At 39.8% G+C, this 24,357-nt stretch overlaps 1 protein-coding gene across 3 annotated transcripts; it reads left to right on the plus strand.

Annotated features, from left to right (window-relative positions):
* Positions 1 to 550: 550 nt before the first annotated feature.
* zgc:92140 (uncharacterized protein LOC447854 homolog) lies at positions 551 to 23,190 on the plus strand. Of its 3 annotated transcripts, none has more exons than XM_057357331.1 (6): positions 551 to 681; positions 8,958 to 9,081; positions 17,280 to 17,365; positions 18,559 to 18,629; positions 20,576 to 20,636; positions 21,781 to 23,190. In XM_057357331.1, exons 2-6 carry the CDS (start codon positions 8,991 to 8,993, stop codon positions 21,820 to 21,822), a joined length of 351 nt encoding a protein of 116 aa, XP_057213314.1. In that variant the 5' UTR covers positions 551 to 681; positions 8,958 to 8,990; the 3' UTR covers positions 21,823 to 23,190. The 3 variants fall into 3 exon arrangements, with proteins under 3 accessions (XP_057213314.1, XP_057213316.1, XP_057213315.1); XM_057357333.1 differs by having other exon boundaries at positions 559 to 738; XM_057357332.1 differs by lacking the exon at positions 551 to 681 and adding an exon at positions 5,988 to 6,136.
* Positions 23,191 to 24,357: the final 1,167 nt, after the last annotated feature.

A 24,357-nucleotide genomic window follows, 5' to 3' on the forward strand; every position in this document is an offset into this window, starting at 1 on the left:
GCCTCATGTTTTACTGGGAGAACGATAATTAAGTGAAACCTCTACAGATATATATGGGAACAATGAAGAAACATGATTGCTTTTTTAATTCAGATCAAATCTAGCTTTTGTTTTACTTTTGTTTTGTATCAATTGCAAAGAGAAATCATGATATGCTAAAGCTATATGATTCATATTTTTCATATTAAATCTTTTTATTTAGGTTGTTGCATATCAATGCAGTCCCACACAAATAAGGCATTTATTTTCTTATGCAAAGCTTTCAACCTTTGAATACAAAAACTATGTGCAACAATACACGATAGTCAATGTTATTTTATTATATATATTTAATGTACGTATGTTGTTTATACATAATCGTACAATAAGATTAATATAACAAAAACGTAGATAAAAAATAATGTGTAAAATATAATTGGACTAACAATAAATATAATATATTAATTGTCTAACCAATTATCATTATTTCTTAAAGCATAGCTAGACATGCAACCGGGGTGATGTTTTAGGTCAATTTGACTAGTTACTCCCCTCTCACGTCCATGCATGTGGTTGGTTTAACACACGGGCTTTAGCAAGATGGCTGCACTTCAGGAGTGTGCGCTGTAAAGCAGCGGTCCACATCACTGGAGCCAGCGCTTATTCACGTCCGCCAGTGATCGAGCGGGACGCGTCTGTTAAGTGAGTGTTTTACTGTCATACCAATGCTTTTCAACAGGATATATCGCGTGGATTCAGGTTGGGGCTGATGTTGATTCTTAAATGCAAACCGCTTGCTTTTTTTGTTGCTGGTGTTTGGCTATTGCGCTCCTGGTTTTGCTTCTGCCTGACTGATTCATTTTTTGCATGCTCAGTTTGAGCTGATCTGTGAGCAGATTCAGGGCATTCTGGCGCCGTGGGCTGTGTTATAAAACCTAGAGAACCGTTGCAAAACAAGCCAGCGTTTTTGATTATTAATGCATGCGAAATGACCAGAACATTTTGGGGTGTCCAAATTAAAATCGTATTTAGTTTCGCAGTTCGCTGGGTTTGCCATTGATACAGCACATAGCTCAGCAATAGACGAGATGGATATGTTGCAGCGGTTGGTTTGTTTGAAATTTCTGACATGTTGCATGGGAATTTATTGATTGAACTGTAGATTTGCAACGTTCTTATGTTTAACCAAGACGCCGACGTGGAAGCTATGAAAACAAAAAGACACCTGGTTTGTCAGCGCGCGCGCGCACACACAACTGTCCTGCTGGCAGACAATGCGCGCTCTGTCTCTTTCCTGCGCAGTTGGACGCAGCTGTGTATGTCGTTCTGTCACTGTATTTTATATGCTGCATTTTAACTTTATGGCGCGCGTGTTTAATGCAAGACGTGTGTTCAGTCTGTAAGGAAGCTAGGGGGTACACAGCCGGATCTGTACCTCTCTCTTTCATCAGTCTGACTCCTCCATCTGTCTCTCTCGCATCCATGATGCTCTACGCACATATGGCTTTTGTTCTGGTGACTGAAGAGGCTAAAGGGCTATTAATAGCGACTGTGCATCCTGCTTTAGGTCACTTGGTCTCTGCAAGCAAAGCTGTGTTTGTTTAATCAGTTTGATCGGTTCGTGTAACTTAAGAAAAGCGACCCAGATAGCTCATGGGGTTATGATGCAATGTCAGGGTGACATCACTCAGAGAGGAGGTTACCATAGTTACGGGAGGTGTGTTGTGCTGTGTTTCTGAGGAGCGACTTGTACATTCATTTGTGAACTTGACATAGGTAATATGGTGACGTGATGCGGACAGTCTGATCTGGATGATTCTTGGGTAGTATGATGTGATTTATAGCGGTTGGAGGTCTGTCACCAGACAGAATTGCGTGTATCATGTCAATTGTGTCTGACTTACTTTCCTCATTGGAACACAAAAGATGTTTATCAGAGCAGTGATAATGAGCAGTGACATTTACCATCATGTTGTTCCAAACCCACATGGCTTTCTTTTTCTGTGTAACAGAAAGACGATACATTTAGAATAATGTTCACGCTGCCTTTTTCCATACAATCTAAGTAATCGATGACTCAGTCCAACATTCTGCCTAACCAAAGTCCCTTTAAGGAAAGTTTCCCCACTCTGTGCAATGTTTGCAATGCCTCCGGGCAATTTCAGTCATACAAGACCAAGTCCTTCCTTACTTAAATGAGGAAAGACCACTATCCTTAAAATCATTTGCTAAGAATGTCACAAAGCAAAATAAAAAATGACAAAATCTGATATCAGTTTGTTTCCTAAACTCAAATTGAGCAAAAACACACTTTCCAGGTTCCAAGTACTGTATACTTCCCAACACTTTGTACCCCTCCCTCTGAGAACCATTAGTCTTTAACGATTTATGATTGGTTGTTTTACTGGGAGGCGGGACTTAGTTCACCAGAGCAGCCGTACTCATTGCACTTTCCCCCTTTCAGAGTAATAGAACTATGGTGTCTTATTAATATCTGTAATCTTTGACCTACTCTTTGTAAGTCACTTTGGGTAAAAGCGTCTGCTAAATGACTAAATGTAAATGTAACATCATCTTCTTTGTGTTCTGTGGATAAATTTTTGTATAAAATACTATTCCTGTGGTAGCCCCAAAAACCCTCAAACAACAAAAGTATCACAGAGATTAAGATTTTTTTAGGCCAACCCCGAAGTTAGCGCCGCACTGGTTCCCTCGACAGAAAGCCTATGGATTTTTCCCATAGACTTTTAGAAGATCGCAAAAAAATAAGCTCTGTGATTAACACAGGTTTATGATACTTACACGTTTTGTCTATTAAGATTTCATCTTTACAGATTAACACAGTGCTATTTTTGAAGCCTGAATACAATCACCAGGAGTAAAAAGCTAACATAACGGCTACACTGGTCGCTCGAAATAACATCACCACAACCAAGCCTCCTTCTAAAACTTCTTCAAACCAATTAAATACGTGTTCCCTGATAAGTAATTACTCCGATAATGAATATCTATCCACGTTTTTAAAGATTTGTGTCCATGTTGCATTATTTGAGAGATTTCTATGCGTGACGTTTAATGTCCCCGCCAAAGGATGTAGTCGCTTTTAGCAATTTGCTAGCAACCGCCATTTTTAAGACGCGATAAAGCATTAAAATCACGATTCGGTTATAGCTGGTGTGTTTTATGTCATAGAATAAAATGTGAAAATATTTAGGTTTTGTTAGCCACAATCCTTATTTTAGGCATTTAACCAAAAACCTATTGACTTTGGGGCGATGGAACCGGAAGTGCTAAAATCTGAAAATCACGTTGGCTAAAACCTTTCTTCTGGGTTTTGCATACAAAAATACGTAATCTCTGCGATACTTTATATAACTCTGGTTTGAATTATTAACACTGCAGGTAGAAATGCATTATGATGGTCCTAATGTGCCCATTTTTTATGCCCTGCCTACAAGAGATGCAGTCAACCACAGTGAAAGTTCGTTGTTCCGAGGTGATTTTTGAGGTTGAACACATGTCACGCTTTTGTTCCACGGGGTGAGGTCAGGCTAAAGTGTGCGTGCACGTGTGACTACTGTCGATTGCTGTCCTGAAATGAAACAAACAAAACATTCTCCTCTGCGTCTGCCAAACTTGGATGTGTCTCAGCATCAGGGTGCCGTCTCACGTACATACTGAAACAAGAGCACACACTCATTTAAATGTTTAAATAACAATTCGCAAGATGTTTTTTGAACATTATTCAAATTTAGTAGACATTTTGCAAAGGGATGTAAATGAGTTTCTCACAGTGGGAGGGATTTTCAATTCAAGACTTTCAGAAGCTCATTAGAGAGACCATGAAGCTCCGTGCATATTTACAGGAAACAGGCAGACCAATTATCTTGCAGCAGACATAGAATTGGTATATAATAGATGTCTTTCTAATTTGAAATGAATATTTATAGGCAGAATTAGGAAGCACTTGTTAGCTTAATAGAGATGGATACAGAAAAATACAGACCTGACCCCAGAGCTAATTTCCACGAAGCTGTAGCTTTGCGTCCCTGTTGAAAAAAAAACAGCATATGCTGATTTGGTATGTTTGGATGCTGGTTTAAGCTGGTCAGCTTTCCAGTGGCTCAGTGGTTAGAGCATGGCGCTAGCAACACCAAGGTCATGGGTTTGATCCCAGGGGATTGCACATAGTCAAACAAATGTATAGTACAATGCGATGTAAGTTGCTTTGGGTAAAAGCGTCTGCCAAATGCATAAATGTAAATGTCATGTGCTGGTCATGTGCTAGTCCTTAGCTGGTTTAAGCTGGTCAAACCAGCAGCAAAACATACCTAACCCAGCATGTGCTGTTTTTTTCAACAGGGGTGTGTTTACTCGGGGAGATGGTACTTCACATAGAGGGGAAGATACAAAGGTGTGTTTTTCATATGAAAAAATTAGGTACTCTTTCAAAGCCACAAACCACTAAAAGTTCAGTTTTAGCATGAAAGATGTTAGTCATTTGCCCCTTTTCTGACAGTCATGACAGACGCACACGTACAGTAGTAGGCGACTGGCACAAATAACTTGCCTTGAGCTGAAGTCACTGTTTAAGTCAGTCAGATACAGGGACGGTTGAGACATCCTTGGGTGGTACGACGTGACAAGACATCGGCTGGAGATATCAAATGTGTTACTGATTACAAGTAGGTTTTTATACACTGTATTGGCCTCATGTTTTTTTATTCTGGCCTTTGTGCTGCTGTGTGTAATTTGAAGTGTTAAAACACTAGGGCTGTGTATTGGCAAGTGCCTTCCGATACGATACATATCACGATAGATGGGTCATGATACAATATATTGCTATACATTTCGATACGATACACATTTGCGATATATTGCAATATTTTAAATAGAAAATGTAAAAAGCAGAGTTAGAAATACAACATGCTGTGCACCACCTGGGGTTTTCTGTAAGGATAAGTGTAAAAACATCCCTTACCTCTGCAGAGTGGCCATGATGTGCGATGCATGGACCTTTAGATCAGAGGTTTGGGTTCTCAAACTGTGGATTGCGCCCCTCAAGTGGGTAGCACAGGGGAATAAAGTGGGTCACGCAAGTCACTTAGCTGTTGTGGTGCATTACAGTTAAAACACTGAACATGGGCAGTATAAAACACCTGGTTCATCCGTGCTGTAAATGTGCTGGTGACAATACATGTCATTGTTACTTTTCTTAATAAACTTTTTGTCACATGCACTGCAGTAGCCAAGCGACTTGTTTCATGACTTGCGAAGCCTACAAACAGCATTATTTTATATAACTCATTACTCCATTACTTATTTTGAAAACCAAAGCACACCCACAAATCAGCTCTGAGAGCTCCAAGCGTTCTTATTTTTTTCACCATGCTCGCTTCCGTTTACTTTTGGCCGTATGTATTTGACATGATTTAAAAAAAAATATATCGATAGTAGACTTATCACTATCGATACACTATCGAAAAAAAAAAATATTGCGATAGTTACATGTATCGATATTTTTGCACAGCCCTATAAAACACGTTGTTCTAGTTTAATCTGTAGAGACAACAATAAGTAAACCATGTTGATTTTCCTGGAAAGTAAAAACCTTTTTTGTATTGCTGTGGTTGTACTGATGTTGCTGTGTTTGGCGTCTCAGACAAACAATGAGGATAGCATTTGCATTTTATGTAGTTTTAAGACACACATCGCACCAGGTATGATGTCAATAACATCAAATGGCATTGGTTCTTCCATGTGACTCATCTGGGCAGGTAATCAAAAGATGGCTTCAGGGGGAATTATCCTTTTGGGTAATATTTGGGTAAATTTGTCTGCTGAATGACTTTAGTTCTCGCTTCTTTCTTAGCCTCACACCTTTAACTCTCCTTAAGCTCTCCTCTCTTTCTCTCTCTCTGTCTTCTCATGGTTAGAGAGTTCCCTACTTAAACAGTAGAGCTATTCTTTCAACAGCTCTCCGCCTCCAAACTGCCACTCACTACATATAACAGAAAGAACGAATGGAAGCGAGAGAGAAAGAGTGCTTAGTCTTAGGATAGCCGAGAGACAACACTGAGGAGTGTACTGTGGGTTGGCAGGATTCTGATGATCTGTTTAAACAGGGACGTAGGGCTTGATGCTACAGCCTTTGCGGGTGAGTAAGTATTACATCGAGTACCTGAGTGCTGACCTGTTTGCTTGGTCACAGGTGGAGATGAATGAATGTGTCTCTCCGGTTCCTCCGAGCGCAGGTCCGGTGATCGTGCTATATCCCTTTTGGTGCTTTCCTTCCCATGATTCTCGTTCTCTCCCGATGAGCCTGTTTTTCAGGGTGAGCGGTATAACTCAGACAGCTCTCAGCCCTGCGGCTTGTTTGAGGGTGTGTGTGCTGAGCGTGTGTGTTTGCGAGTGTTTATGTGAAGGATGCGTGTGATGCTATCTGGCTCCGCTGATGTTTAGAAGGCTATTCATTTATGTCCTCGCACATTAATCCGATTTTTCTGTTTGTCTGAATGTAGGCATCATGAAAGTGTGTGTTTCTGAAAGACTAGAGGACGAAAGTGTGCGCGTTTAAGTCGATAAGCAGGTTAAAGCAAACGGTTAAGACGCATCCTATTGACACACTTTCACATCTGGATGCCGCTGACTGTCCCATGACACTCACATGAGCTGTGTAGAAACACAAACACACACATTCATATCCAGGCACTGGTCTAGGTACGCGCACAGCTTTCGTGAAACTCAGACGTAAGCGGCCTCTCTGCGTTAGAGTAAGTATACCAGATGCAAGTGCCCAGATGGCTTTGTGTTTATGTCTGTCATAAGAGGTGTGAAGAGACTTTGCCTGTTATGTAACAAAAGAGTTCCTGTAGCTCAGCTTCGAAGGGCATGAAGCCAACAATGGCAAGGTCAGAGAGCACGCAAACTTATAAAATGTAAACACTGAGTGCACTTAAGGTCACGTTGGCAAAAAAACATTTGTCACATGTGACAGTGTAAACCGAGGAATACATGAATTTTTCATATGCAGTGAGGGGGAATTCCACTCAAGTATCAACCTTAACATGGCAAAATAAAGGTTTGACAGTTTATCACATCACTGATAGCTTAGATGTCAATATTTGGTTGTTTGAATACCCATGTCAGGTTCATTTTAAAGCATGATTTTTCAATTAAGTGCCGCTTTCAGAATTGTCACGTCACTAACGGACCCTATTCCTCATAAACACATAAGGCACATATGTTCTTATGAAGAGCATCCATTCACCATTTGTTTGGTATCATTCATTGCTTCTAGTTTGTGCATTTTAATTCACAGAAATCCTACACACAATGGGTGTCCTTTTTTGTCACATCCAAACCATGTGTATATTTCCCTCATCTTAAAGATCCAGTGTATGAAATTTAGCGGCATCTATTGGTGAGGTTGTAAATTGCAACCAACGGCTCACTCCACCCCTCCCTTTCAAAGCGGTGGCTGACACAGGGCTAAGATGTCGTGACGTTTTTGCTTCATTGCCGAAGGAGATAACGTGTTTAAGAATGCACTCTGTAGAGCAGTTTGTCCGTTTAGGGCTCCTGTAGAAACAACATGGCGAATTCCATGTAAGGGACCCGCGGTGTATGTAGATAGAAGTAGCTCATTCTAAGGTAATAAAAACATAACGCTTCATGATGTAAGGTATTTATACACCTCTGAAGACAGTGCTATATATTATATTGCATTTCTGTCAACACATCCCCTCAAAAAAGTACCTTCAACTGACTTTTAACACTTATAAGTGATTGTGCTAAGAGGATAAACAAATAAAAAAATTTAAATCTTTATTATAAATGGAATAGATGCCTCTCTTTTCACTCGATTTCTCATGTAAAACTCCCTACTGGGGCAGATTTAGCTTTCACCTCAGCAGCTTTCAGCGAAACATCTTGTTTGCTCAAGACCAGCAGCAGAGAGCGGTCAGGCTCATGTGTGCACACATACTGTACGTACCCGCGTTTGCACACTTTTCTTTTGCCCGTACACCTGGTGCTTTGTCCCGCACCCCGTGCTGCTGAAGGCAGAGCTATAGATGTAAACACTGCCCCTCCTGTCAACTTTAAATGAGGAGAAGAGAGGAGGAGGAATCGCCCGCTCTTTTGATGTTCCTCTTCTCTGCTTTGTCCTCTCTCATTTTCTCTCCCTCATTCGCTCAGGGTCTTCGCGTCCTGTGTGAGTTAGATATGAGGACATTGTCATCTCTGTCACTGTTCACTTTTACACATGAAAGCCGTTAAATTGCAGGAAAATTGCTGGATTACCTTGTCTAGTAAATGTACCACGTTGGCTGCGCACACATGCAACAGCTTTCTGTCTTTTATCCAACCTTGTACACTTGCATCAAAATGGTGTTCAAATTCTGTGATTGTAATTTGGTGAAAAAGGGTATTTTGTAGTCAAATAATCTGTAACGGTAATGCTTCTTTATCTGTTTGAATGGAGGGATCCTCTTTCATTTTGCCGTCTGTCTTATTTGACAACATTACTATTTACAATGTAGGGAATAGCCAGTTCGATTGTCGAAAAGCTGGAAAACTTTTGTTCACTTTCACGCTTACATGTAAACAGAACAAGTCAGTTAAATTGACAGAAAAGGACATATGTTACGCCGCTAACTGCTTTTGAATGATTTTGAATGTCTGTCTTATGTTGGCCCTGGTTCAGTTCAGAGACGTGTTCGACAAAGTTCATTGGTAGGTAATGGTGAAAAAAAGGAATCCGTAAGGCTTCTGGCTTTGAGAGAAAGCATGTCTGGATCTGTTTCGGCTCACCTCGATTGTGTTTTCTTTTTCTGATGTCTTTGTGATCGGTAGGACGTAACCGCTACGCAGCCGAGAGTGTTAAGACGTTAACCGTCTGGCCAACATTACAGGAGGATTTTAAACCTGTGCATTGATGGTCTCCTTGTTAAATATGTTCTCTCTTTTTCTCTCAGGTGAAATGGTGAGAGGGGGGTAGGAGTGAGGCCATGGGCTGCACCTCAGCTAAGCAGGTGTCGGCTGTGCCCACCGACGAAGAGGGCCGAAGCAAAGCTTATAGCAACGGAGACCTCTTCAGTGGTCAGTGTCACATAAACGCGCAATATCACATCCTCTTATTTCTGAATAATTTGGCTACTTTAATATTGCCTTTATTTATACAGGCCCATGCAAGTGAATGCAGGGCGATGAGAACATGGGCATGTGGGTTTAACTGTTATAAAAAACACAGTTAAGTGTTCTTTAGAAATTGCGAAAATGAAATTACTGTGTTCAGAGATGGTGCACCGGTTAGTTACTCTTCAAGTAACAGTTCAAAATGTCTGTCATTGTTTACTCAAATTCATGCTGTTCTGCATCAGTGAAACAAAATTATATATTAATCCGAATGGTAGGGACATCATTTTCAATACAGTTCTCTCAGTTTACAATTTATTCAGTTTTTGGTGTAACTCTGGTGTAATGTCACAGCTAAACTAAGAGCTTTTATGGGATTTCAGCTTCCACGGAGTCTTTGTTTGCACGCACTATACCATAAATATCAATCTATAAAACACTGAGAGAAACCCAACATACGTCTCTCTTCTTTTACTGCTGATTGGCTACGTGCTGATTAATCCCACCAATCAGATCTAGAGCTTCTGTCTGCACATCACAGTCTCTTTAGTGGTAACATGCAGGGAAAGCAGGGCAGAGATCAGACTGATTTCCGTGGGAAGCTTTGAAAATGAAATTTCTCCCTGGACTTTTATTGATAGTTGAGTCAATTGGTCCGGTTCTTTGAGTCAGTATTTTTGGCTACCTTCCCAGTTATATGAACTAAACGTATGTACTTTGTGGATGTGGTGGAGTCTACACTGAGGAGTGTACAGTAAGGATTGAGACACTAACACTAAACATGGTTGCTTAACTCTTCATACATTAAAACTGCTGTGGTAGATTTGGCCTCATTCTTCGCACAGTAGGTGATGGTAAACAATATAGCGTTTGGGTACCAATGACTGACAACTTACTGGGATGCACTTATTCTTATTGTGCATACTGTAATGCAGTGACTGAGTAATGTTTTATTTCCTTTTTTCAAGAGAAAGCATCCTTTTTTGAATGGTTGTTCATTTGAAGAGCTATTTGAAATTGATTCTAGTTTTTTTAACTGCTGGCCAACCTTGTCCTTGCATGCTTAAAGGTAATCGTTCACAAAATGAAAATCCTGTCATCATTTATGCTGCGCACCTGTTGTCATTTTAAACCTGTGTGATTTTCTTCTGCAAAACACAAAAGAAGATATTTTGAAAAATGTTTGTAACCAAAAACCGTTGGTCCCCATTGACTTCTATTGTATGGACACCAAACCAATGCAAGTCATTGGGACCAATGGTTTTCAGTTACGAACATTCTTCAAAATATCCTCTCTTGTGTTCTGCAGAATAAAGAGAGTCATACGGGTTTTAAATAATGACAGAATTTTCATTTTGAAGGTGAATTCCCTTAAAGCTACAGTATATGTAATGTAATGGGAATGAAGAAGAAGAAAAAGTTTTATTTATATAGCGCCTTTCCATAGCTCAAGGTCGCTTCACATAGTGCTATACAATACATTTGCACATCCACATACACAATACAAACACATAAGGCCACATATAGCCACATTATCCAAAATACATATTGAAAAGATACGAATGGGCTCCTTCGGTGATGTCTGTCATCATTTTTTGTTATTCATGTAGACTGGATATCTGAGATTAAATTGGATCGAATAGTTGTTTGTCATAACTAAGAAAGGGATCTTAGTTATATGATCTTAGTTAAGAAAGGGATCTTAGTTTTATGATCTTAGTTAAGAAAGGGATCTTGGTTAAAGCCAAAACGTTTTTGTAATCATTCAAGATTTTTGATAAACTTTAAGCAGAAACGTGTTAACAGTCACACAGACAGTAGTTCAAGTTGTTAATATACGCGTCCATGCTGTGAGAAACATTTTACAATGTTTTGGCAAACTAAATTCATTCCGAGTATTCTTGGATGCATCCAGGGACTAATTCTGATGCCTTTGCCTATGTACAGACTGTGAGCTACATCTGTGCCAACATGCGTGTGTGTGTTTGAGAGGATAACGTTATCAGTGCCTCATGCCTGTAAGTGTGTGTGTTGTGTAAATTTTATGTTTGTGAGGCTGTGAATATGTTTTAAAGGGTTTTGATAACAGCAATAGCGAGCGATGTGTGAGAAAGTGACAGAGATTATGGAAGATTAAGAATTAGCGGCGAAACATCAGAAAATCCATAGGAAACACCCAATGACCAGCCACAGGAGGCGGCCGCCTACCCTCTCTCTCTCTCGCTCTCTCTTCCTGCCATGTTCTTTTCTCTATCTCTAAGGATTCAGAGCATGCGAGATGGAGGGGAATGGTCTGAGAACAAGAGAAAGTGAATGACGTGGGATTACAGACTCTGCTTCTCCCTCCTCTGACATTTTCCCTCCCTTTTGCATATCTGTCGTTCTTCTCATGGCCACACTTTCCTCATTTCCTTCCTTTCTCCGCAGCGGGCCGTCTCCCTTCTACTCCTCTACCTCCTTTCCGCACCCTTCCCTTTATCAAAGCTGTTCGCACAAGGTTGGTTATGTAAGAAATAGCATAGGGTTAGGAAGTGTCGCCCCCTTAATGTAGCAAAGGGCACGTTTTGGTGATCCGAGTACTGCAGAAATGAGAAACTGGTTGAAACGTTTAAAATTGTTTAACTGTATTAAAAATTTTGTCTGATTTATGTGCAAATATTCAAATATTGTCTGGGAATAATGTGCAGCAATATTGCCTTTGGGATGAATTTATAATTATAAATTTGTGTTCTTTTTTCTCATCTTCTGTTCCTCTGATTCTTTCATTCTGTGTCCGTGTGTGACTTATAGGATCATGTGACGGACCAAATGCACAGAAAAATCTTCTAACACCCAATGCACAACGTCAGCTAGAGTGTTATATTCAGCAGAAAGCAAGAAAGGCGATTGAGCTGTGACCTGCTTGATGTGGATTACTGCCTCTGTGTGTCTGTCTGTCTGTCTTTCGATGTGTCTCGCTCTCGTTTTCTGTCTTTCTGCTGACAACCCGATGTCCTTCTTGCCATTGCCCTTCCTGGCTGTCAGTCACACAGCCAACAGACTGTTTACTAGTCAAAGTGTGTCAGTGTTCAGGCAGCGAGTGTGTGTGTCTCTGTGTCTTCATCTGTGATTCAGTGCCTAGCCAATCCACACACAAACACAATCTCCTGCACACACAATGACAGGATAGGCCAAGGTGCCCTAAAACAAACAAGCGGACCAGCAGGCAGAGAATATGCTATCTGATTACATGCAATCTGAAGTGAGCTGTGTGTTTGTGTGTATGCTGCCTGCCAGTCTAAGAGGGTGTTCAAACTGACAATTTGCAGTGAAAAAGCAATGAAGATCAATGAGATTTGGTGATTTTGGGTGATATGAGTTGGAGGTGCAATGTGGGCATGTTTAGTGATGTGACAAAGTGGAGCGGTTTCTTCATGTGCAATGATGCAATATTAGGACGACCAATAGCAGTCATTGACTTCCCAGGAAACAATGACCTGGCGGCACAGATTTAGCGGCTTGACACAGTCAGGCCACCGTCGGCACACTGTCGACAAGCCGATCAATGTAAAAATGCTGTCTGTCTGCCAGCTTTTTTCGGCTTGCTGCCGCTGGGCCTCTGGTGGTACAGCAGTGGCAAACTGATAGTATATCCAGTTTGTTTTGAGGTCTTACAAGACATTTTCATCTTAAGAATGGAATAAACTGGCTAAATAGTTATTTAATATAATAGTAGGCTAATGAAATGCGTGTGATATGTCTCCTGTGATTTCCTGTAGTTAAGTCTGGGCAAAATAGAGAATTTCATGTCAGTTTGAGTAATTTCACAGTAATATGTAATTTGCATCAACATTTATGAATTTGGTGTTTTTGAGCAATAAACAGTGCATTAATCAGTTTGTGTGTTTCGTGGGAATTAAACCCGTGAGCTACAGTATCCCTGAGCCAAAGTGATTTGTCTCTGCCCAGGGATGCAAATAAAACATTTATGTGTGGAAAAACGGTCAGAATTGGAATTTGCAGCTAAACCTGAATGCACACCAACACATGGGGACTCATGTAAATCGTACAGAACAATATTTATTCAATATCAAAAAATGCAAAAATGATTTTTAGGTTTAGGGAATAAAATATACAGTTTGTACAGTATAAAAAACATTACGCCTATGGACTGTCCCCACGGAGATAATAAACCAGACGTGTGTGTGTTATAGTTTTATACAAGTGCATGTGTGATCCTAGCCACTGTTCACAAGACAACTGTTTAGCTAATGTTTTCAACAGCAACACGGTTCGGTAGAGCCACCGATCATCTCTATGACACTCTGTAGTCTTTACTTTAAAGTTATAGCTGCAAATGTTACTGTTTCAGCGACTGATCTTGAACCAGATGTGTGACATCAGTCTTGTTTCTCTAGGCAACTCGAAATGCACCGCTGCCGTCTGCTTTTCATAATCAACTTCACAGTCGCTTATAAATGCAGACAGTCGTGGGATGTTGGCTTATTTCCAGAATGGATGTTTCTTCTTGGTTCCCATGTAACATACAGTATTACGTCCACTAACACACGATAACATATGACCGGCCGCAGATTACAGTACATAATTATTAGTTCTTGATGTTTGTTTTCCCTTTCCTCCCGTTTTAGTCATTTTCTTCCTGTTTTCCTTCAAGATTTCAGTCATGTAATTTATCAAATTAACTAAAGACTTTTTCTTTGCAATTAAATGCCATTTAGCAAAGTCATCATAGAAGCTGGCAACTCCTATTTTGGTGATTTTTTTCAGACAATGTTGCTTGCTTTTCTTCAGGAACACTGATCAAAAAACGTTAGCAAGACATGGTGTTTTTTGCTCTGATTGAATCTGCTTTTGGTTTCGTAACCTTCCTCTGTTCTGCGATAGTTTTCCTACTATCAAAGAGAGAGCGCGAGAGATTGACAAACTCACCTCTCCTCCTGTAGACTCGCCGTCTTAACAGACACCCACTTATAGAATAGCTTCAGGGCAAAGCTTCTCCACACTGATTCTAAAAGTAAAGCTGCCCACTCATGTTCCACAGACATGCCACTCACAGCACTGAACACATCAGAAATCCAGCCAGAAGGTAAAAGTGTGGGGTGACCAAGTCGTGTACCTGTTGTGTACCCGTCATGTAGTCCGATTTGTTTCGTTTTAGCCGAGCGAGCAGCCAGATAGCTAAACTACCTGGTGGACAAAAAGCATCATGCCAAAAATGCTAGGAGATATGAGAGTGTATGGGAGCCAAGACATATTTGACATGACCCGGGGTGAAGAAGTTATATTTTTTTCAATTGCAATTTAGAGTTCACTCAAAAATTAAAATTCTGTCATAATTCACTCGCCCTCTTGTCATTTTTTTCTTGTCTTGTCTTGACTTTCTTAGTTCCGCCTGGCACCCATTCACTTGCATTGGTTTTGTGTCCATACAATAGAAGTGAATGGGTGCCGCTGTTGTTCGGTAACATTCTTCAAAATATCTTCTTTTGTGTTTTGCGAAAGAAAGTCATACAGGTTTGAAATGACAAAAGGGCGAGTAAATGATGACAGAAAGCTGCTATTTTCTGAACTTCTGCAACTTTCTGATGTCAGCCACATGAGTTTAAATTGAACTTTTCGGATTTCTCTTCCAGCCACCCGCTCTCGTCATCATGATCTGTCTTGTCTCCTCAGTAATAAAATGATAAAAGAAAGAGGCAGAAAGCATCTTCTTTCCATCAGCTCCTAAAGGTCGGCGTCATGCTGGTGTCACTAATTAACTAATCAAAACATCTCCACATATGAGACGCTCTTATCTCCCTGCCAAAAATAGCCCATCTGCAACATACTAAAGTGACGAAATGTCAGTCTCACTCGTGAGTGTGCAACTCCAAGCTCTGCATTTCTCTTAGATCCGTGAAAAGATTTATTAGGACTGAGATATTCTTCACATGTCCTTTTTTAGCAATGCTGTCTTCCTACTTGTGTGTGTGCGTGCGTGCGTGCGTGAGTTTGTGTTTGCATTTCTGGCTATTTGGGTTTCAGGCCTGTTTTGTGTAACATATAAAGTTGTAGGTATATTACTGCGTGCTGTGTGTGCATGTGTGTGTTTGTCAGCATGTTTGAGCATGCTCTTTTGTGCAGAAACATGTTTACATTCCTCAAGCTGTGAAAGACCGTGTCTCTCGCGCCTTTTCTCTTTATGTTTTCATTCTTGTTCTGGCTTTTTGTGCTTGTTTGTATGGGCTGTGGTGAGTCACATTCACAGACTGCCCACTCCAGCTGTCATGATTGTAACTGACAGGGACGTCACGGCGAGAAAAGAGAAGAAAACCCGATAGAAAGCGAAGATAAACTGAGATTGAGTGGGCCGCAGTTGTCTCACATGCTGCTTTTTAGTCACAGGATAAAAGACAGCTTTATGTTTGTGTGGGTGTGTATGTGCCATGAGGAAGTGAATGTATGGCTGCTGATAATCTCTGACAGCTGGGAAAGGGCAAAATCTAAAGCGTTTATTTAAAGCGGCCCTAACGCGGTTTCTGCCCATCTCATATTAATCTTGAGTACCTATATAGTAGTATTGCATACTTTGTATGTTCGAAGAGTATTTAGTTTGATCACATTTATAAAAGATAGATACAGCTGTACGATTATTTCCGAAAGCATACGGCGCGTGCGGGGGGGAGGGGTTGGCTGAACTAAAGCACGTGCGCACCCATTGCCAACAAAACACAGACATCAGTTTCACTCATCGCGTGCGGTTCATGTCCGGCACCTTTTAGAGCTGGGACGGCTCCATATATCAGTTTCAAACTATCTCCAAATCCAGCGTTATATCCACCGTTTATATAACATTCATCACCCAAATGCAGTGAACAAACAAACACCTGAACTTCGCGAACGTATGCTCTCTCTCTCTCTCTCCTGCACACAGTGAAAGTGACGTCTGCGCATGCTCCTTCTCCTGCTCTCCTTGCTGCCGCATGCTTTTCCGGGAGAATTGTCCAATAAGGGACTAAGAAAAATTGTTACAAAACGGTTTTATATGTTCGAAAAAAACTTTCCGAAACGTGTACGATCGCTGGGGGAGTGTATCGAGCACAGAGATACTACGTAATACGCCCAACTCGTTTTTTTACAAGTTGACCATGTTAAGCATGAGAAGACGGCACGTTTAACATCGTAAAGAAGTCAGAATGCATGACACACCATTGCACCACCCCTTTAAAGGAAAAGTGCAAAAAATTGTTGGGGGGATTACTGGTTATTTTTTCCATGCAATTACAGTAAATGGGGACTAGCGCTTTTAAGTTTCAAAAAAGCACCATTAAACATCATTCAAGTGGCTGTATGATTTCCTTTGGTCTTTGGTAGATAAACAAATGTCTGAGGTGCTTTTTTAATGCAGTGAAATTGAAGGAGGCGACTGAGGCCGACAAGTTCCAAAAATTATTATAAAAGCAGACTGAATAAGTTACATTTAGTGTGTTCATCACACAAAGCACAAGTTTTTTTTATCAGATTTTGCTCTTCTTGAGTTCTTATTCTTAGACATTATGCAAAATGTTTTCATTGAAAAGATAAAATATGAACAGGTAAGTGAGTAAATGAAAGAATTAAAATGTTGTGGGTGACCCGTTCCTTTAAACAAATCCTTACTTGAAAAGTGCTTTGACCTTATTAAAATATGGATGTACAGTATGTGAAAACATTAAGTTTCACTTAAAGTGATAGTTCACCCAAATATACAAATTCTGTCATCAATAATTCACTCTCGTGTGGTTCATAACCTGTATGACTCTTGCTTTTGTTGAACACAAAGAATATTTTGAGAAATGTCTCAGTGGTTTTGTGTTCATACAATGGAAGTCAATGGGCGCCAATGTTTGTTTACCAGCATTCTTCAAAATATCTTTTGTATTCTGCAGAAGAAAGAAAGTCATACAGGTTTGGAATAACACTAGGGTGAGTAAATAAAGACACATTTCATTTTTGCGATTACTATCCATTTAAAGCAGGTTTAATGCCGTTTCAGTCCATGTGCTTTTTATAAGCGTGTTCTGCACAGTTCCTCTAGTTTTTCCACTCCATAATTACAGTATGTTCCATCAGTACTGTTAACAACCCTAGAACAAACCTCTCACCAACTCTTCTCTCGTTCTCTATCTCCATCATCACTGCAGATGAATACAAGATGAAGGGAGTGGAGGAAGTTAAGTACATGCGTGGAGAAGAGGACCGAGTAAACGCACGCAACCAGGAGAACCTGGTGAGATACTCTTCCTCATATGTTAATGTTTTTGCATACACATCGCCATCGGCACATAAGATTGTTTTGTAGCTTATACATTGCACAGCTATGTGTTTGTGCAGTGCACACATGTGCGGACCTGTATGGAATGTTGGAGGTAAATTCGGACACATTTTTCCCTTTGTCACAGACTCTCGTGTGTAGGCACTCGAATTACCAGACATCATATTTTCGTATCGGGGAGTTTATACATGCATATTTTCATACTCACACTCGAATGTCTAGACTTGTCTGGTCTGATGCTTTGCCTAATGAGAAGACATTAATAACTTCAATATTTCAAACAGTCCTTTTCTGTAACCAATTCGATTGAATTCAGTTTTGTTTCTATAGCACTTTTCCCAGTTTTGCATTGTTGCAAAGCAGCTTTACTGTAAATGCATATGAATACAGTGACAGAGGTAGAAAAATGGAAATTATAAAATGTATAGAATATTTAATGAATGCTATTATTTCAGTTTTTTACTAAGTGCAATTGATTTGAGAATGTGTGAATGATGTCTGCTATGATTGACACACACTTCACATGTTAAATTAGCAATAACGGCCTGCCAAGGTGTTGAATACTGTTATGTTATGTAAATGTGTTTTGTTGTGTTAATGTGCTCATTATAGGTGTAAAAACCTTCTATCACATGTTCATGTCTTATCCAAAATAATTTAAGAAGTATAAATCCTCATTCAGATGTATAATTTAATTGTCCCTCCAGTTGTGTTAGTTTCTACACTATGTTTACAAAAATATGAATTATGAATGAAATAAACCAAACTAAATTGTGATCAGCGTGTGAACATTTGAGTGTGTCTGCATAGCGAGTCCCAGAAAAGTCTCCATGTGAACTGACCAGCCTAATGAAGTTGGTCAGATCAGAGCAGGTGTTCGGACGCCCATGTTCAGATAAGGAGAGTGAGAGGAGAAGAGCGAGAGAGAAATAAAATGAGGGAGACTCTCTGTCACCTTCTCTCTCAGCAGGGCTGTGTTCTCATTAGCAGTGGTCAAAGTAAGGTCACTCCCAGGGCCTCTATATCACACTGTGTTCTGGAGAGGCTCCAGGAGCTGACGGGCCATCAGGGATGGGCAACGTAGTCTGAATCTGGCTTTGTTTTGAGCGGTAGTAAGTGAAAACGTGTTCTTTCCGGGTGTGTTGCAGGAGAAGAGTTCAACGCAGTACAGGACCAAACAGCACAAAGAGGTGCCTGGGCCCAGTGCCAACAAGACAAAGTGAGTGGGGTTATAAATGTGCCTTTCTGTTTACTGCGTGCGTGTGTGAAAATGAGCCAAAAGTGTGTATATTCTTTGTGGTTTACTTTGCATTTGTGGCATGTCTGCTCTTGAGAGGTTTTTTTATGGCATGAGTATTTTTTTTCAAAAGCAAAAAATAATACAAATAGCAAAATAATACAAATGAAAAAAGACTGGATAATCTTCATAATAGCTTTCTTTGTTAAAGGTTAGGAAATAGTTCAACCAGAAAGAAAGCTCATGATTATTTACTCGCCCTCATCTGGTTTTGATGCATATGATTCTCTTCCATGGAAAACAAACAAACAAACAAATCTAAACTTCATTTTCCGAACACTGGAAATTGATGAGGACTTGGCACTGAGGATGTTTAGCGCCATAAACAATTTTGGTGAATAACAACTTAATTGAAGTCTGTTCCATACAATAAGCTGTTATATGACTTCCTAAGACTTATAGTGAATGTTAGCCGTTATTATGGGGTTTGTCATTTTTGGTGCTTATCACTGTTCTATTTTATATACAGAGTTCTGACATGAAGAATTTTTGACATTTGTTCAGCAAATAGTTTTATAATATTTATATTCATTAGCATGTACATTTTATGATCTATTGAGCATTTGTATGTTATTGCCGTAACACATTTATTTTGTGATTATCCTGCTTATTACCTCATGAGTAAATTATTGGACACGAAATAATGATTGGAAACATTTTATTGGCTCATTTATAACAAATGCAGATCTTCCGCAAGGGAAACCTGTTGCCATATACGAAGTTCAAATGAACATGCAATTTGGTTGAATCATTGGTAAACAATCGCACATATGTTATTAATTATTATTATTATTATTACATATTTATATTTAATTTATGTATAATATTAAACTGCACTGGTCAAAATAACCGGACGACCCTGTGTTGTTAGTTCTGGGCGGTTATCAGGGAATAACATGCCTTGGAATGTCATGACTAGCCAATCAGAATCAAGTATTACAGATCTGTCATAACTATAACAGATGCAACTTTTGGTTTTAAAAAAGAATTAGTAAATGCTGAGATTAACATGAACTAAGATTAATAGTTTTTTTTTAGTTCATGCTAGCTGATGCATTAACTGATGTTGACAAATGCATCCTTATTATTGTAAAGTGTTAATTGTTAATAACTTCAAGGAAACTAATTATATAGTGTTACTAAATAAATACACAAACCAAAGCATGAAAACAGCATTTTATTTTGAGTAGCTTGTGTGACTGTTCAGGTGTGTACGTGTGTTTTGTGGGTTTGTACATTAGAACTGAACAGTTCCTTGTTTCATGTGTGTGCGTGTGTGTTGTTGTAGTAAGGCTCGGTTAATGTGTTCTGTGTGTGTGTGAAGCCAGGATTTATGATCCCTGCCGTAATGTCTCTATAAAAGCGATTCCCGCCCAGCCACTCTGGATCCTACAGGAGCTGGTAGTTCTGTGTGTGTGTGTGTGTGTGTGTGTGCGCGTGTGTGCATGTTCGTGCGTGCGTGTGTGTACTCAATAGTTGTTGTAATGGAAAATTCTAGTGTATTTTTTGCTTCCCATCTCATACCCCCACTAACTTCCTCTCTCTCTCTCTCTATCTCTCTCTCTCTCTCACTCTCTCTCTCTCTCTCTCTCTCTCTCTCTCTCTCTCTCTCTCTTTCTACACTCTCTCTTCTCTCTCTCTCTCGCTCTCTCCGCTCTCGCCTCTCTCGCTCTCATCACGCTCTCCTCCGCTCATCCCTCTCCTCTCTCTCCTCGCTCTCTCTATCGCCTCTCTCTCCTCTCCTCTCTCTCTCTCCCTCTCCTCTCTCTCTCACTCTCTCTTCTCACATCCCTCTCTCTCGATCTCATCATCTCTCTCTCTCTCTCTCTCTCTCTCTCTCTCTCTCTCTCTCTCTCTCTCTCTCTCAGTATACATACGTCAGAGAGTCAGCAGGAGTTTTTCAGAATGCTGGATGAGAAGATTGAGAAGGTGAGGAAGAGAAAAGAGGCACTGGAGTGAAAGATGGATTTGAAATTTTATTTTATTTTGGGCCAGCACATACCATTTAGAGTCAGAGTAGCTTTATTGTCATTTCAATCATATACAGTTTGTACACAATGAGACAAAACTATGTGTACAACCATTCCAAGAAAAGCTTGTTGATCAAGACTGTGACATTTAACAAGGTTATGTCCTATTGCCATGTATATTACTTCCCTATGACTAGAGATAAAGCAATGTATTTATGGCTCAACCATATTTTTTCCTAAACTTCCCTTTTACGCTCTCGCTGCTGTGTTATCTGTCACTTTTGAGGTCTGGGATCAATTGGTCTAAAGTGGATTAAATCAGAACATTTTGTTTTTAAGTGGTTTGTACATTATGTAAGTTGAAAGGGTCACCGGAAGCTGAGGCTTTACCGCACATAAATCCAAACTTTAGGACTGACTGTCCCACACTGTCGTTATGGAAATGATTAAATCTGACCCATTGTTTCTGATAGCGTCGTCAATATCTGCTATATCTACATCGGTTGCTATAGCTGCTAAATGCTTACGCATCAACACAGCCCCAAGAGATGAGAGATTAGCTGTCCGTGTGGAAAGGGAGGCTTGAAAACTGAACTTTTCTGCTTGTGTAGTATGCACACATTTGAAACTGCTTAGCTTACTACATGTAAGCTAACTACTACACTACTACGAGCGTAAATGAGTCAATTCAGACACAGCTACAATACATACAGTAGACATCAAGAATACTGAACTTTATGTATACTGTATTCACGTTATGTCCTGAATAGCAAAAACTTAGATTAGCTTGTTGATATCGCCGCTGTCTGTCTGAAACCTCGTATCTCCGTATTTCGTTATTTTTTATTTTTTGAACAAAAATTATTATTATTATTAGTCTTTGTTTGTCACTGGGTTTTGCAAATATCTTACCAGTAAAAATTATTTAAAAGTGCTTGTCAACTTTGACAACAAAGTATGTGTTTTTTCTATTTCCTTAAAAATGTGGACATCTGAGGTTTCAGACAGCAACAATATATTTTCACTTTTAAGATGCTAGTCTAACCGTTTTTGTCCTGTTCTCGCTTCAGTTTTCGACTTGTCTTTCTCTATATATTCCCCAGGGGCAGGACTACTGCTCGGAGGGAGAGGACGATGTCACATAGCAGAGAGGCTCCACTTCTTGACGAAGACAGAAAGAGAGTGTGAACTCAAATCAGTGTTTCCAATGTCTATAACACTCTGTCAGTTTGAGAGAAAGCGTGTGTGTGTGTGTGCGAGAATGTTCGAGTGCGCTTGCGAGAGTGAAAGAACGCAGGATTTTTCCTTATAGGCTGTTGCACCCCTGAACTCTTCTCTCTTGGGCTCTCTTGCCCCGCATGGAGATCAAGATGGTTGGATGAGGGAACAGGCTTGATTGATGTATTATCAACACAGACTCGCTCTGACGTGATCTGAGGACCCAGACCCAGAAACGGCCCCCTTCCTCCCTTTCCATGACGGAGCCACGTGAGACGGAGAGATTATGCAGAAAAAGCAGGATGACAGGATGTGGAAAAGCAAGGCGACATGCCTCTCCCAATCCTTATTCAAGTGGCAGGCTGAAGAAAACGGACTTATGGAGGCACGAGAGGAGAGCTCTTGAACAACATCCGTCATCTTGTGTTCTTTTTCTGTTTCAGCGGGAAGGGGGATATGAAAAAGAGAGCTATTTTATTAAGAGTGATTATATGAACGAACCGGGTGATTTTTATTATTTTGATAAGAGCGACATGAGGCTGAGTTTTGAAATCTGGACTCCTGCTTTTTTGAAGGACGTTTTTTTATTTGTGGAGGTTGTTTGTTTGTTTATTTTGTATGTATTTCGGCCTTATTGAATAGATCATCACCCTTGAGCTAGTGTTGTAAGGTCAGGATTGTGCCTTGACCCCATAATGCTCACACACAGAACTAAAATACATTACCACACCCTCTTTCCACACACAACTTCTCACTTTCTATTTGTATATCCTGCTTTTATTTGTCAAGTTCTCATAAATAGGCAGAAATATGAATAGACTGGTAACCGACAGTTGTTGTTACCCACACACATAGCTACCAAAATGGATCCCTTACAGCCACTAACAAACACTGTTTAACTCATAGATCCACATGAGATCATGGAAGAATTGCAAGGATGTGGGATTGTCAAACTGAACAGCTTTTATGGGTTTTTGAGGGCTGTGTTTGTGTTAATCTGTCGGTTCTGACTGTTAATCTTTATTGAGGGGATGTATAGGAAGGGTTAAAAGCGCCCTGTAAATGTTCAGCTGCAGTGTTTCCCATTATTTCGTCTTTGTTCATTCACTGCCTTTCTCACCTCGTAAGTGTAGAGGCTGATGGTCTTCAACCATAAACGAGACCAGCGAACCAGTATGAGGTGGGGTGGGGTCACAGCACTGGTCAGGCATCTGTAATTGTGATTACTGGATTGAATCCTTTTTAAAAATATATTTTCAATATGTTTTCTTTTTCTATTAAAAGGTTAAGACAGAGCTGTCGTGTTTGTGTGCCGTCTCATTGATAAATTGTGATGTGTGTGTAGGTTTTGCTGACATCATACGTCCATTTCAGCGTCATGTTTCCTGTTGGTTGTCTGACGCATAACGTTAAAAATACTTTAATGGTTTCTGAGGTAGAATTTCAAATGAAGAGATGTGGAGATTACATTTCCATCATGGAGTAAATTATTAAACCGAACAAATAGATAACCGTATCGTTGAAAAGCTAACCTACATCACGTCTTTTCGCAGAATCCAGATCTAACGAGCTGTTTGTCCAACGACATGAGGCACATGTGCGCAATATTAAAATAATTGAACGCACGTATATTATACTTTGTCTCCGCCTGTTGGTAGAACAGCGGAACTACACGGGAAATCTAGGGAAACTAGTTGTTTAAAGTTTTAATTGAAATAGCAGTGAAATGTTAGTTATGTAATTTAGTTTTAGCATATCTGTTTGCTGCAGTATTTTAATATTTTTATTTAATTTTGAATTATGTATTTTTAAAGAAATGCATATACAGCCTAGGGCTCCATAAAAATAAAGGAAAAATAAACGTTTTCTGTCTTATAATTGTATATTATCAATATTGAATTAAACATTAAAGAATATATTAAAAGGCATACAAACAGATGCACAGTGCATCTGATTATTCACACATATTTTTAGGTTCTGCTGAACTGACTTTAAAATAAACAAATGCTTTCCCCCCCATTTTACATTTACGTATAATAAATTCAATAGTTCAACATTAACTATTTATTTTTTACTTTTTTTTAACAAAGTATAAACAGTATGGAACTGGTCCGTGTCATCTGATGTGTACCTCTATTTAACCATTTGCCACTTTATTAGAACATTACTTGCTCATAAACAGTTTTTTCTCCCATTATCATAGCTTTTTCTTGGCCTCTTCCTACAGTTGTGACTCTACCTGCTGAGGGAGGTAGAGTGGTGCAGTTAGGAACATGGGCAAGTTCTTTCCACTGAGGTAAAACACAATAAATCCTTTCTCATGTTAAAGACTGTTCATTAGAGAACAACGTGTCCTGGAGGTTTGGCTGTTTTTCATCTCTCACGTGGTCTGCCGGTGTGACACAAACTTGGGCACAAACATGGTTTAGTGAGTTTTACCAGGCTAGATATGTGGTTGTTAC

Source organism: Triplophysa rosa, linkage group LG17 (assembly GCF_024868665.1).
Source record: "Triplophysa rosa linkage group LG17, Trosa_1v2, whole genome shotgun sequence".
NCBI lineage: Eukaryota > Metazoa > Chordata > Actinopteri > Cypriniformes > Nemacheilidae > Triplophysa > Triplophysa rosa.

Coding starts and splice junctions, on each gene's coding strand:
- zgc:92140 (XM_057357331.1), top strand. CDS start 8,991: ATGGGCTGCACCTCAGCTAAGCAGGTGTCGGCTGTGCCCACCGACGAA. Junction 17,366..18,558: donor CACGCAACCAGGAGAACCTG/GTGAGATACTCT, acceptor GGTGTGTTGCAG/GAGAAGAGTTCAACGCAGTA. Junction 18,630..20,575: donor CCCAGTGCCAACAAGACAAA/GTGAGTGGGGTT, acceptor TCTCTCTCTCAG/TATACATACGTCAGAGAGTC.